At 47.2% G+C, this 14,033-nt stretch overlaps 1 protein-coding gene across 2 annotated transcripts in view; it reads right to left on the bottom strand.

Annotated features, from left to right (window-relative positions):
* Positions 1-14,033, bottom strand: part of LOC143208108 (uncharacterized) — a 24,509-nt gene extending 10,476 nt beyond the window's left edge. For both annotated transcript variants that reach the window (XM_076422192.1, XM_076422197.1), the window contains exons 1-2: positions 12,913-14,033; positions 541-614 (exon numbers count right to left, since the gene is read on the bottom strand). In XM_076422192.1, coding sequence (XP_076278307.1) covers positions 541-614; positions 12,913-12,931 — 93 coding nt within the window. In that variant the 5' untranslated portion in view covers positions 12,932-14,033. The remainder of the gene's footprint in view (positions 1-540; positions 615-12,912) is intronic.

The following is a 14,033-nucleotide window of genomic DNA, read 5'->3' as shown; positions in this document are numbered from 1 at the left end:
GGTGAAAAAGATGAACAAATGACGAGATCTCCCGATCAGAATTAATATAATAAATTGCGCCGGATAAGAATGGCCGCGTTGAAAAGCGCGTTGCAACTCCAGGAAACAAGATGGCGGGGTGTAAGCGAATCTTCAGGGAGGCCGGGAAGGAATGGATTTTACGCGAATCGAGGTTACTGGAGTCTTTCTACAATACATAGAGGCTTTTTTAAAGATATCGATCCGATCCAAGTTCAAAGACGAGTTCAACGACTCCGAGGCACGCTACTTCTATCGGCTTATCAGTGTTCAAACTATTGATCCTTCGAGCTCCCTACAGTTCCTACAGTTTTTCGGATCAAGTTCTACAAGGAAGGATACACGACTTGAAATGTTACGTTACGGTACCTAATCGCCCGGGTATCTTAGATTTTCTGTTCTTCGGTTTGAGATATGATCGAATATGATTTCAGACATCGTAAACGGGGTCCCGATAGAAATTTGCCCTGGTCTTCTGACCTACATATTTATTGTAACTAGACTTAGAAAATGGCGACTTACACTTGAGAGTGGCGATGCTGCATCAACTTGGGCTTCGTTGTCGCGTCCCTGATCGGGGCTACTCTTGACAGTAACTGAAACAAAATAGGAAAGATTAGCACTGGAATCGAGAGAAACATTATCAACAAACAACAGTAATAATTTAGCAAATGCCGATGGAAAACTTCCAGACTTCCAGATCGAAAACACAAGGGTTCAAAAAGTCCGTTGACAATAATTTCTATTAATGTCGTTAACCAGCTCTCTGGATCTCCCCTAACTCGCTTAACTTGCCCAACAACAATTCGATACTTCAGAATCTGTAATGTTCATTCTAATCGCCTCGCTCTATATCGAAACGCAACGACACTCGATAAACATTTAAGTAGATTCGACGGTGTTCTACGGAGACAATGAATTCCAGGGAATTAGACCACTGGAAACGTGAATATGAACGACTACGTTTTCGCGACAACGACGGGAATGCCGTCGGTTTTCCATCGACCCGACAATAATGGCGCATTGTTTGTAAATTTTTTAGTTTAAACGGCGTGTCCCGTCGACGCGCGATCGTGTCGCGGCGATCAGCCCGTATTCCGGAAGCTGATAGACGAGACCGCAAAAGGAACGCCGCCGCGCTGCTTCGGGGCTAGGACAATGACACTTATCAGCGGCCACGTGCGACAATGTCCTGACCACAGTCCGTTCCTATTTATAAAGAAAGCGCTATGGAAACGGTGGCCAAGGATCCCGGAGGCGAGACTGGAGCCAGTCCACTTCCGAGAACGATACCAGAACGAAAATAAAACGGCCAGAGAAAAAGCAAATCGCGATTAACTGCGATAACACGGCGATCATCGGGTCGCTCAGCCGACAACAACCGGACAGCGATCGATAACGGCTTTGTCAACAATTGTTATGCGCGTGGGGTTCATGGCGAAGTCGTCAGGGCCCCGCTCTCTCATCGTGCTAACCCTCGATGGCGGAAATCGGGACCGTTTCGATCCAAAGGTTTATACGAAGGATTTTTATGGAAAATTAAAATTTTCCAAGCCGATTGTAAGACGGCGAAATGAAGATGAAAAATAATTTAGATTCGCCCGAATCGCATAACGAGAAGCGCTCAAGATGAACAATGATTTTCTGTACCGGTTTCAGGATCGCCGAAGGGCGACCAGGATCATTCGGCAACCTCGTCCCTTTCCACGTGTCTCCCTGCTTGGTCAAGTAGTCAGTCGGCGAGTTACCGGAATTATGAGGAACAGGTGCGAACAAGCGGTCTCGAATGAACCTGTTCCCTGCGTGGCTTCTGTGACAAACGTACCTGCCCGGCAGGTGACTTTATTCATGCGCGTAAATCACGCGGACCAAACGGGTTTTGCGAGCGGTCACTTTGCTTGCGGTTTGCGTCCGCGTTTAGCTCGCACGATTGCGCGTAAAGCGTGGGATATTAATTCGACACGAGCAATTTATCACGGCGCGCGGCGTTCTTCGCTTCACCATTCACCCGGGCCCCGGGCGAATCTTGGATCAGCCATTTTGCCCTGCGGTTTTGACAATTTGTTAGCTCGTTGTACTTTACCGAGATCACGCGAGTATCTCAATTCGGAAAGTTCCCTAGAATTTTCTAGGCAATTGATTTCACCGAATTTCTCGGAAAATGTCGATCAATCGATCTCCCAAGTTCCGACTCGTCGCGACGGTAATTTCGTAACGCGGCAAACACAGCCGGTTTATCTCTCGCTGCAGATTCAGGCGCAAAAATCGGTTATCTCCGGCCGTTCGCGAAGACTTATCAGCGTTTCGAGAGATTCCACTTCGAAAATTTCGTTATCTGGATCGGGCGGGCGCGGGCGTCCCGTGGATCGGACGGTACGTCACGGGGATCATTCCGATTCATGTGTGAAATATGAAATCGAGGATACGAGGAGGCAGGCAAGCTTCGTAAGACGACCGGTGAAATTCGGAACAGATTCCTCTGTCGTGGCAGGTGGAAATCCAGGTGCTTTCCATTTCTAACGATCGCCGATCGCTAGGGGGACGGACAATCGTTACGGGGCTCTGTGAACCACGAAAACTACGATTTCTATTTTTCCTTCGCTCGCGGCGAACGTCCCGTAAATTGCACTTTCGACCGGTCGACCACGGCAGAGAAAACGATGCGATGCGACGCGACGCGACGCGACGCGCGACGGATCGATCTGGAAAAATCGGTTTCGTTGTCTCAACCTTTGTCGCGTGTTCTTCGGTGTCTCTTGGTCATCTCTCGGTGCACGGAAAAACTCGAATTTATTATTCTCATAGATAATGACGAATAATGATGATTGCCCATTGCCTGTGTTGATTCAACTCAGATCGCGGCTGATGGCCACAGTGATGGCGGTGCGAACTATGTACTACGGAACTGTCGTAATCGTCGTAATCGCTGTTATCGTCAGATGCGATTTTTTAATGTTACCTCTTTCAACTGGCTCGACCTTCGATTCGGATATTTAAATAATCCAGAGAACTGGTACACAGATTCTTCCGAAACGATTCGATTAGTTAAGCTCGAAGAAAATTTTAAGTGAAATAAATTGTAGCTAAAATAATAATTGATCGTTTAGTCGTTCAGTATTGTCCAAATTGTTGGTAAAAGTATAAAACGCGAGAAACGAGCACGGCTCGTTCTGCTTCCGTTCGCCGAGGTAATATTTTTTCGGTACCCATTTCTCTGGCAAGCACGGTTAGGGTTGCCGGGCTCGAAGGGCTCAGCCGCCACGCCCTATATCCGCAATGCACCCCCAGGGAGAGGCCGGTGTCGCAGAGGGCCGTGGAAAAGGGAGCAGTGTCAGTCGGTTTGATCGAGGGCGTACATGCGCACTTCTGCCGACTCCGAGCCACCTACGAATCATAGTGATGCTGCGCTGAACCAATGGTGGGGGAGATCCTCGCCATTGGCCGGCCTCATCTGTCCGAGCTTTTATCTCGTTTCCCTCTCCTCCGCTCCCCTTTGGCCGCTCGCCCCGCCGCCCCCTCTTGCCGCTAGCAACGTTCCCTCCCTCCACTCCCTCCACCAGTTTCGCCGTCTCTTTCTACGATCCGCTTTATCTCCCCCGGCCCCGGCTCTCCCCCCCGCTGCCGCCTCAACGACTCTGCCCCTCTCTATCTTCGCCTTTTTTTACTCTTTCTCTCCCTGTTGGCAGTGTTGGCACCCTTGGTCGATATCTACTCTGTTTCCTCGATTTATTTTTTTTTTCGAATATCGTTAAAGATTCACGGTTGTGTTTTTCTAATCTACATGTGTAGATTGCGGACCACTTTTCTGTCGGTAGCTTTCGGACCACTTTTCTGTCGGTAGCTTTCGGACCACTCCTGAAATTCACACTACTATTGGTCCATTCTACTAATCCAAGGTCATTCACAATTTCGTCGAAACAGAAAGCGAATAAATGATAAATTTGTACCTCGAAGAAGATTCGCTAAGGAAGTATTGAAAAACGACAACCTCCCCTATCATCCCGTCTACTTTTAGTCTGAGAATTCATAGAACCACCCACGTCACCGGCCAGATCAATTCCACCCCGTCATCCCTTTTGTCTCGTCGCATTTTCACATTTCCCCTCGTCGGGGTCCCCCCCCTTTTTTCATCTCTCCCTCTCTCTCTCTCCCACATTCTCCGTCGTACCCCCACCATTCTCCCTATATCTCGAACGCTCTCTACATATTTCTCTCCCGCTCTTCCTCTTTCTCTCGGAGTTCGACCAGAGCTCCGCGTCCCTCTTTCTCCGTCCCACCGTCTCTTCGCTCGTCTCGACCCGACTCTCCCTCTCTTGTATTTCTCTCTCCTCTCTCACCCCGTCACCCCCTTCAACCCCGCTCTCTCCACGCTCGGATACACCCACGCAGCACGCAGGAGAAGCAAAGATGGCGGTGTGTTTCGAGAGCCGTAGCCCTGACAACCTTGGACCTACCCACCCGTGACACCCTGTGGCCACCCTGCCGCCACCGGTGACACATGCTCTTTTCTTTTTCGTTTCGCCCCTTTTCTCTCTCTCTCTCTCTCTCTCTCTCTCTCTCTCTCACTTACTCTTCTCCTCTCGTCTCAGTGTCCACTTCCGGTCCGCCATGACGTACCGGTAGGGAGACGCGAAAAATTCGATCGATGGGAACTAGTGGTATCTTCACCTTGTAATAACAGCGAGAACGTATTTATTCCGGTTTTTGAAGAAATAAAAAAGAATTCTCGATTATCAGGATTATTCAAAGAAGTACAATCGCCATTTAAGATTCTCGCAATCGGCGTAGCGAATGCTCGCTTTGCATACAGATTCGCAGTCTAATCTATTCATGAAGACAATTAGGCAAATAGTATGCAATTATATCTGCGTCTATTCACAGCTTCTCGGGCTGGAGTCGCGTTTGACATTTTTCTCGGGAGAACGTGATTCGGAGAATTCAAAGTCTATGCGTACATATTAAGAGAAAGAGAGAGGGGGAGAGAGAGAGAGAGAGAGAGAGAACGATGATGAAGAATTAAATGTCTCTGCAGCTCGGTATCACCGCGACAAATCAGAATAATTAGACAGTATCACGCACCGTGATTAGATTCTAATTTAGGGAGTACGAAGTTCGCCGGTGAGCGGCATCATTAAACAAGTCAATGGAAGATTTAGCTCCGTCGCGACGGAGATTATCATCTGTTGCCATGAAAGGTGTTATACTTTAACCACACCGGGATCTATTCTATTGAGGTTTCGATTCCGCGATCTTCAACGCTGATATCATCTTCGGTATCTGACGTGTATGTATTAAGTGTTGATATTGCTTCATCACGTTGGTCTAACAATTTCGGCCCCTTCCGCGCAACGAGTCCAACAGAAGACAGGTTTTTCGCGTATTTATAACAGAAATTAATAATGTAGGAACGAATCTGAATAATTTGAAAATTACGTCTAGTTTACACGGATCGATAGTACCGAACGACATTCCTCGAAGTTCTCGATGACGATGCGGCGTCGTCGAACGAATTTCGAAACACGCCGTTATCTGATTGGGATCATGCTCGGCGGGCTTTCTCTGAAAACGGATGATCTGCCAGAGTGTAAACACAAGAGTCGACCTCTAGCTCGGGAGCAAACAGCTCGCGGCTCGAGGAAAATGAAAAAGACGTCCGAATGTCCTCGTCGGGCAAATCGACTCGCGAAAACAGATGTATCGCGCCGAGAATTCACGCCTCTCTGGAATGAGCCGATCTGTAAACTGTTAGGATCTTTAGAAACAGTGCGGGGTCCTTCAAATCTTAGAAGTCACGATCATTCTAGACATCACAAGATGCTTCTGGCTGTCGCAAATCCTTCAAGAATTCACAAAAAAGGATCTTTGAGAAAAATATCAAAATTATCGGAGCGAATTTTATCATAGTTAAATGGAAGCTTAAAAATCTTCTTTTACACAATAATCCCGAAGGAAATGATTGGATTTTGTTATTGGGGGTGAGTTGTTCGTTTATGATTAAAATTGCTGTTGCTATTGAAGGATTCTTTTAAAAAATCCTCAGCCATGAACCATAGACAATCAACAATTATGGAATAATCACCGGTAGATATACAATAATGTGTTAAGAGATTATAAAATCCTTTAAATTCTCTAGAAATGATAAATCTCTCCCTCTCTGCATTATCGAGAATGGATCGCGCAGGATAATCGAATCGGAGAGCGTTCGTTTGATCGTCCCGGCAGCGATTTGCCGCGAATTTATGAAAATGGTAGTCGCATGCGTAACGCTGCTTTCGTATTTACGCGTCGGGTGATAAATGGGAACGGTGTTTCTCACGTTTACGGGATTCTCTTGGGAACCATGCGCCCGGATCGGGCAATAAACGGTATGGAAAATGAAAGGCGGCCACACGAGGATCGAAGCCGCGGAAAAACTCTTTTTCTCAGGCCGACAGTGAAACCAGAACGAATTTGTAATTGCGTCATTCGAATTTTTCCGCGGCCGGTTTCTCCACGGTTCGACAGCGGCGAAACGCCGACAGCGATGCCGGTACGAGGATCATCGAAGAGCTCATTTTTGTCGGACTCGTGTAAGAGCAAATTGAACTTCGCCGAATAGAGATTTTGATAGAGAATAGGAGGAAATTTTTAGCAGACTCATCCGAGAACAAGTTTTTCTCAATGCACGTGCTGGTAGAAGCGTTCTTAAACCTTAATCCGACTGGATGGCCTGAATGAAATTTCGAAGACGATCTTACGCTTAAAATGCGTAAAATTCGCAGGCCATTGTGAGCTCGGAGCCTCGACCAGTTGCGTGTGCTATAAATGCATGAAATCCGCAGTCGAGTAATTACTACATTGCGGATTTTCCGCGATTACAGAGAATTCGAATGGGCGGAACAGAATAACTGGAAGACTTAATTCCGTTTAATTGACGTCCTCGTTTAATGGAACCTTTAACGGGGGGAATAAATGTATGTTTAGTTGGCAAATTAGTTTACGAGGGAGGGAGCCTGTGATTTAACAGGTCTGACAGCTCCGGTGAATGTTTACGATTGATCCGCGTACAACAGAAAAATTTTACCGAGCACCGTAATCAAACGATTGCTCTATTACGTGAATACCGAAGTTCTACCGATCGCGGATCTGTTCGAATAACGGAGGTTCTACTCTATCGTGCATTACTCGGCTACATATGTATACTCGAAGTGTATCGTGGTGCGTATCGTATTGATCGGATTCACAAATAAATCGTTAAAAACAAACAAGTTTTTTTACTAAAATACGACTGGATGTCACGTAGGATGCTAGCAAGGAGAGATGAAAAATTTGTACAGTATGACAGTATGTATAGAAAGATTTACCGTAATTGCATCAACAATTATTTTACACAATCTCATAGGTACATATGTAGCAACAATTGCAATATTTCTCAACGACTGTACGCAGGCTAGGATTATAATTAAACTAATACGACGATGTTGTAGCAAGTTCTAAAATAAAAGTGAGAAAACAGTTCGGACCGCAAAGGGTTGATCCATTATTCAACGAGGTGGATCAATCGCGAGGTTTAATCACGAGCGTTATCGACGTCAAGATTTGCCGCGGAATTAAGTAACTAACCCAAGGAAAGGGGGTAAAGGCAAGTGTCTTCGCGGTCGAGCGACAATAATCGTCCGCGGTTCGAAGCGCAGTTAACTATAACCACATCCAAAGCCCTGAGAAATTGCCCTCATGAATTTAATAAATCCTGTGGATGATCGACCGGCTCCCCTCGCCGCGCCGCGCCGCTCGCCGCCTTGGTGGCTATACATGTACATACGTGTCAACGAGTTCTTCTCCAGTTTTACGATTGGCCGGGGAGCCGCATCGTCCGCGTGTAAGAATGTCACGGGAAACAATCTGCCAGTATACGTGGCCCAACCATGTGTTTCCGCATGTACCTTAGAAACGCGGTTGTTATACTTACAGCCCCGACTTATGGATCGGACGCACACTTTTATATCGCAAGCTCGGACACACGTTGGCTCTCCTCTCGTTCGACCACGCACAATCTTCACAATCCTTTGTTTCCCGATTTTTCAGAAAAGATCTTGTCGCCAAAAAGTGACAAATTCTCCGAATATAATTGATCGGAAAAATGACAGACCATCTCAAATTCGAATTTTCTAAGAGCCACATGAAATTGTTTACCAGGTCCATATAAGAAAATCGACGTGAAGAAAAATGGAGAATTTCTCTTATCCTAGAACCACTGCTCGCACAAATTCGCGTTAGTACCATCTAATTAAGCAACAACGAGTGATCTTCCACCATGTGTGGAAGATTTCTATCTATCTACATGCTAAATATATCTGGAGGCTTCTTCGATGCTATGTATTTTTACGACGACATGTCGCACGACCTCTAGGTAAATACTTGTTGACGCTATACCATGTCTGTTTACTTTCAAAGTGACTTCTTACGGCAGATTTTCTTGTAGTTTTTTCGACGGGGCAATGAACCTACCATTCGTTAGGAATCCTCTATCTTTTTCGACTCGTGAACAGAGCGACCCTGAACTCGAATGTGGATCGATTGGGAGCTACAGACTCGAGCTATCGGCGTGCTGAATAAAATAAACGCGAGACGAGAAATCGACGGTGTTGCAGAAGACTCCCGCGTAACGTTGCCAAGAAACTGTTATTCCAAACGTATAAATATTTCTTCGAATAAGTACCTCCAACGGTAATTATTCGACAGGATTAGAAGTAGATTCGCACCGAGTACGATTTAATAGCCAGGGGTTATCCTGCGGGGCCCAGAGACTTGAACGCCGCGCCGGAAGAGACGAGCCGAAACGTTTTTGTTCGGTCGTTAACGAGCCCTGTGCTAATTGGAATGCTTCGAGAGGGAAAGACACGGCCGACTCTGTGGGGTGAGAAAAGGGAGTGGTTGACGTTGCACGCCACGCCCTGATTCGGCTTTTACGGGTCCGTAACCCCATATGTAGAAACTGCTCTATCCCCCGTGACCCGTGAAAATCCAATTCCCTCGGTCCGTCACTTTCGTATAAATCTGTTGCCTCTCTCGGTGACAACCGTCAAATTCTTTTCTATTCGAAAACTACTGGGGTTCTCGCAGTGCTAATCAAGTTCATCCAATTCACAGATTCAGAGCCCTGCTCCGTTCCATTCTTAAAGTCTAGGATCTTCGGACACTTCAGACTCCTGGAGGGAACTCGAGGTTCTACAATTCTTAGGCTAGGACCCTCAATATTGATGCTCGTTTCTTCGAATCCTCGGATTCCCAGGATTCTCGAGTCCTTCAAATTTCCTAGACTCCCGAGAAATCTTGTACCTCTACAATCTACAATAATATCCCCTCGAACCATCGTTATCTCTATCGTTCTCCAGACATCGGTAAATCCAGCCTAATCGGTTCAATGAAAGAACAGCGTTCTCCGTTTTAATTAATTACCACGCCCCACGTTACATCACCGCGAGAGAATCATGCGAGCCCTACCACGGTGGTGATTTCTTTCGAAAGGCAGTGGACCCAGAAGATCGATTAGCTAGGAGATCAATTACAAGTCCACGTCGCGTCGGTTAAAAACGCCGCGGGAAGGTGTCGCGGCCAAGTGTCTCCTACGAGGTTATCTCTCTTCGAGGAACGATCTCCTGCGCCTGCGACGTTATCATCGATCGATCGGCCGACGCGCGACGTGAGGCAATGGCGACGACGACGCACGGTCCGAAATCGTCAAAGATGGGAGAGGCGTTGGAAACGAGAGCTTACGAGATAACGAGATTACGTGGTGAATCGCAGGTGACGCAATCCGAGAACCAAGTCCTACCGAGTGCCACAGTTTCCAGGAAGCCGGTATCGATTATGCTATATTTTTTTCTCTCTCTTTTCGATACACATCGATAGCCGTGATTCGCGGCCAAGCCTATCCATCGACCGGGAAAGAGAGCCTTCGCTCGAGAGATCTCGCGTCGCGAGACACCTCCGCTTACGTGTCACCCCGAGCCCTCGAGTCGCCTAATCTCTTGTCGAGAGAACACCGAATGGTAGCTTCAAGTCCACGCTGATAAGGACCTTCCTATCCTTATCTGTCGCTACGTCGAACCCCGTTTCCCCGGAACCGTAGAAAATCCGGTATTTACCGATTTGTCGGTGAAGCTACCCCTCCCCCTTGTTTAAGCTTTTAAATGTAAGATTACCATTTCACTCTATAATTTATTGGACAAGGGGTTGCAAGTCTGTCAGCCATTATCGTTTTGTTTTCCTTATTATTCGCATCTCGTGACCCAGTATCCTTCACGTGTCCGTTCGTAAATGAAAAAGGGTTAATGAAATTCGTCTAATAAAATGAGTGCTAATCATGTACTAAACGATTATCAACTCCGCGACGTCCTCCACAACTTCACGACGAGTCAAATCTATTCGAACATACCAGACGATCTCGATGATTGCGTTCAAAATGTTCAACACGAGTTTGAAGCTTGTCGAGATGAAGTTGAAAAAGTGCAAACAGTAATTCTGTCAAGGTCAGCCTGTAAATCAAACTCGAAAACAGTTAAACAACAGATCTGATCCAGTCTTGGGTAACACCGACACGGCAAAGTACGTATAAACCGAGATCCCATTGCGGAATAAATTGGGGACCGAGAGAGAGGCGGTGGTGTGTGGATACCGATCGGCATTTTCGTGCGTTAATCGAACGGCTGTCGAGATAAGGGAGCTCGAGCTGTCGATAGATAACGATCTTCCGTTGGCTGTTCGACTCGTTAGCCGGCTAAATTCGGTCGTTTCCTGTTGCGATCGGCCGCGGAAACGTTTCCCAGGCCCGCTGATGGGGCTGACGTTAACGCCGCGGTTAGCTCGATCCCGGAACAATGGCGAGGCTCGTTAAGAAAATGAGACACACCGAGTATACTTTTATGATTCGCTGGCTCGCCGTTTTTTTTTTGCCTCCCCCCCCCCCCTTTTTTTCTCTTCGGCGTTCGACGGATCCCAACAGAAACGACGCGGCGGTCTCCTCCAGCCGACACCGAAACCGACGCAAAAATGAACCGAAAAGAAACAAGCCTCTCGATCGAGAACACCCGGATCGAGATCAGGATCGTCTCGGAACGATCGCACTGAAACGAAACTGGATGAGAGACTACATACATACAATGTTTCGCTTTGAGCGAGTGAACAGAATCCGCTGATCCATTATTTTCAGTGAAGTTCAACTTTTGCGAGAAAAACTTGACTCAAAATGCAGATTTTACAGCGTACATTTGTTCCATTTTCGGAGCTTTACGAAGAAGAATGTACACAGTCGAGAATATTTCTTTGTATTACAGAAGAGAGATCGATACACAATTTTTACACAGCTGAAATGGTAAATTTCATTTATAAAACTCTACCATGAGCAATTGAAATGAGCGCCGTGCTAGCGCGGCGGCAATAATTGGTTTTCAAAGCTCTAGAATTTCGTGCACGAAATGACACAGTCATCCAACAGATACCCCCCTAGATAAAACGAGCAATAATTGCAAATTGGCTCGCGGTGCCGAATATCACGCGGATGAGTCACGGCATCGATCTCCGAGATAGATCATCTTGAAGATATCTATCTCCGTCCAGTGACAAATAAAGTCACAAAGACACCCCGAAAAACGTTTCTCCCATGTAAAGTTCGAGTTCCATGCATCGAGAGGGAGAGGGAGAGAGAGAGAGAGAGAGAGAAAGAGCATCGCGCAACATCGTTTCTCGTGGTTAGATCGTGACGACGATCTGTGCCAGTTCGCGATCTACGATCTCGCCGGCAGATCATCTCGAGGCACAAGATACTGTCGAGATAATGTTCGGCGACTTATCTGCGATATAAAACGACTTCTGTTCCACCGTTTAGACGTGGTAGAGTCGATCTCGACGATAGATCATCACCATAGATGTATGTAATGTACATACTGTATACAACCGTGATCCATTAGGAAATCGTAACGATGGAGACGATTGGCGGTAACACGCACCTTCGAGATGAATCGTTGAAGACGTCAACGAGATCTTACGGTCACGGGATGCTAGATTGTTTAGACGACGTAAATTAAAATCGCATTATTATAGTAATTAACAGTAACAACAAGGTAATTTATTTATTTTTAGTCATCTCGAGGTCTTCCACAGGTCGCAGGCCATTACTATACTCTGTCAGGGAAAGAATTAATTTTTTGAGAGTGAATCGGAATGTAGGTGGCAGGACAGTCGTTAAACGAATTGCTATTTTCTAGGGGTAGTTTCGGAAAGAATTTTCTGGACTATTGGAAGATTTCTTCTGTGATCGAAATAAGATAAAAATACTGTCCAAGTGACTTAAAGATTAGCTTCGATCCTAATATGTCCTAGAATTCTCCATTTTTTAAATATTTTACATTAGTACATGTAAAATTTGTTGTTTCTTCATTCACGGTACAGCGTAAATTGAATGGCACGCTGACGAGAAAACTATTTTTACAAAAATCCCTGATAAGGGAACGGTACGCCGAGATGAAACAGTTATCCGTGATATTGAATTTCCGAGTTGAATCATTTGCGGATCGTCTGACATAAGATTCAGATGTTGGTTGTCTAGGGTTACAATAAGAAATAGTACAATCGGGTGTGACCCAACCGAATCATCCCCTGAACTCGTCGTAAGAGCGTAAAATCGCTTAAATCGAGAGAAAACCGAATCTGTTCGAAGCTGACCCACAAAGTCCGCGGCAGAGTTCGCTAACGAAACACGGTCGAGGTAGATCGATCGCGGGCGGGGCCTGTGTCCCCGCAAGGATGCACCCTATTTCTCTAAGATCTCTGATCCGCAATGGTATCGTCCTGTGCGAGCATCTCGATCACCACGGACACAGGGACGATGATCGTGTAGAAAGGTAGCAGACGTACCTTTTGTTGAATAATCCATGGTTGGGTGTCCTCAGCGTCTTGGTCGAAACATGAGGTACGTCTCCAAGGTCGGTCCTGCTGGTCACTTAAAATCCTCACAAACGCGTGGGTACGTTGCACTCAACACAAGCCCCCCATCGGGGGCTGCACACGTCTTCGTCGATCTGTTAGATCCTAAAAGCGTGATCGATTCGAGTCCGAGTCGCGAGAGAAAATCTCGACAACAGGCTCTATCACTAACGATGCTCAACGTCACAAGGACATCCTCCGGGCACGCTGGTCCTCCGCTGATGCGTCCAAGGGGTAGCTCGGATGTACGATGCGGAGTAGGACGTTGTGGCCGAACAACTCCGAGGATGCGTCGATAGTAGAACAGCACTGTCGATGGAACAAACGGAGCGATCCAACGATGATGTATCTCTGTTGCATCCAAGCAGGCAGGAAGGCCCGATGTCCAACAGGGATGTCACTAACTACCAAATATTATCACCGCGCAAACGAACGATGTCAACCGGCCGATGCGACACGTACGAAGGACGACGGACAAGTAAAGGACTCTCCGCGGTGCGAACACGGGCTGAGCCACGACGGCGGCTAACAGACGGTCTTCGGTTCCGAGTCGGAGTCGGAGTCGGAGTTCGGAGAAGAGAGACCGAGACGTCCGGAGAGAGGGGGAAGACCGGAACGGAACGGAGCGGAGCGGAGCGTAGCAGGGAGAAAGACGCGAGCGGGCACGCACTACATAGAACGACTGGACGGAGGGTGAGCGAGGGAGAAAGAGAGAGAGAGAGAGAGAGAGAGAAGGTCTATGAGAACAGGTCACGACGAGCCGATTCACCACGGAGAAGTGACACGGCCGCGGCGCTTCTGACAATTTCTCTCTGGGCGCAGACTGAACCTCATCCTCCTATCTGCTCTCTTTTACCGTCTCTCGCTCCCCTACCGTCTCTCGCTCCACTCTTCCCGTTCATCCCCACTCGCTTGCTCCCTCTCTCTCGTTCATCTACCCCCTCTCGTCTAGCGCGTACGCCCCCCTATCGCGATCCACGGGTCCTCCGGACCCCTGCTCGCCTCTCTATTTGCTCTACGAACGGTTCCGTATGTCCATCCTCGTCCGATCT

The sequence above is a fragment of the Lasioglossum baleicum genome, chromosome 1, assembly GCF_051020765.1.
Source record: "Lasioglossum baleicum chromosome 1, iyLasBale1, whole genome shotgun sequence".
Taxonomy (NCBI): domain Eukaryota; kingdom Metazoa; phylum Arthropoda; class Insecta; order Hymenoptera; family Halictidae; genus Lasioglossum; species Lasioglossum baleicum.
This window is presented reverse-complemented; position numbering and strand designations above follow the sequence as displayed.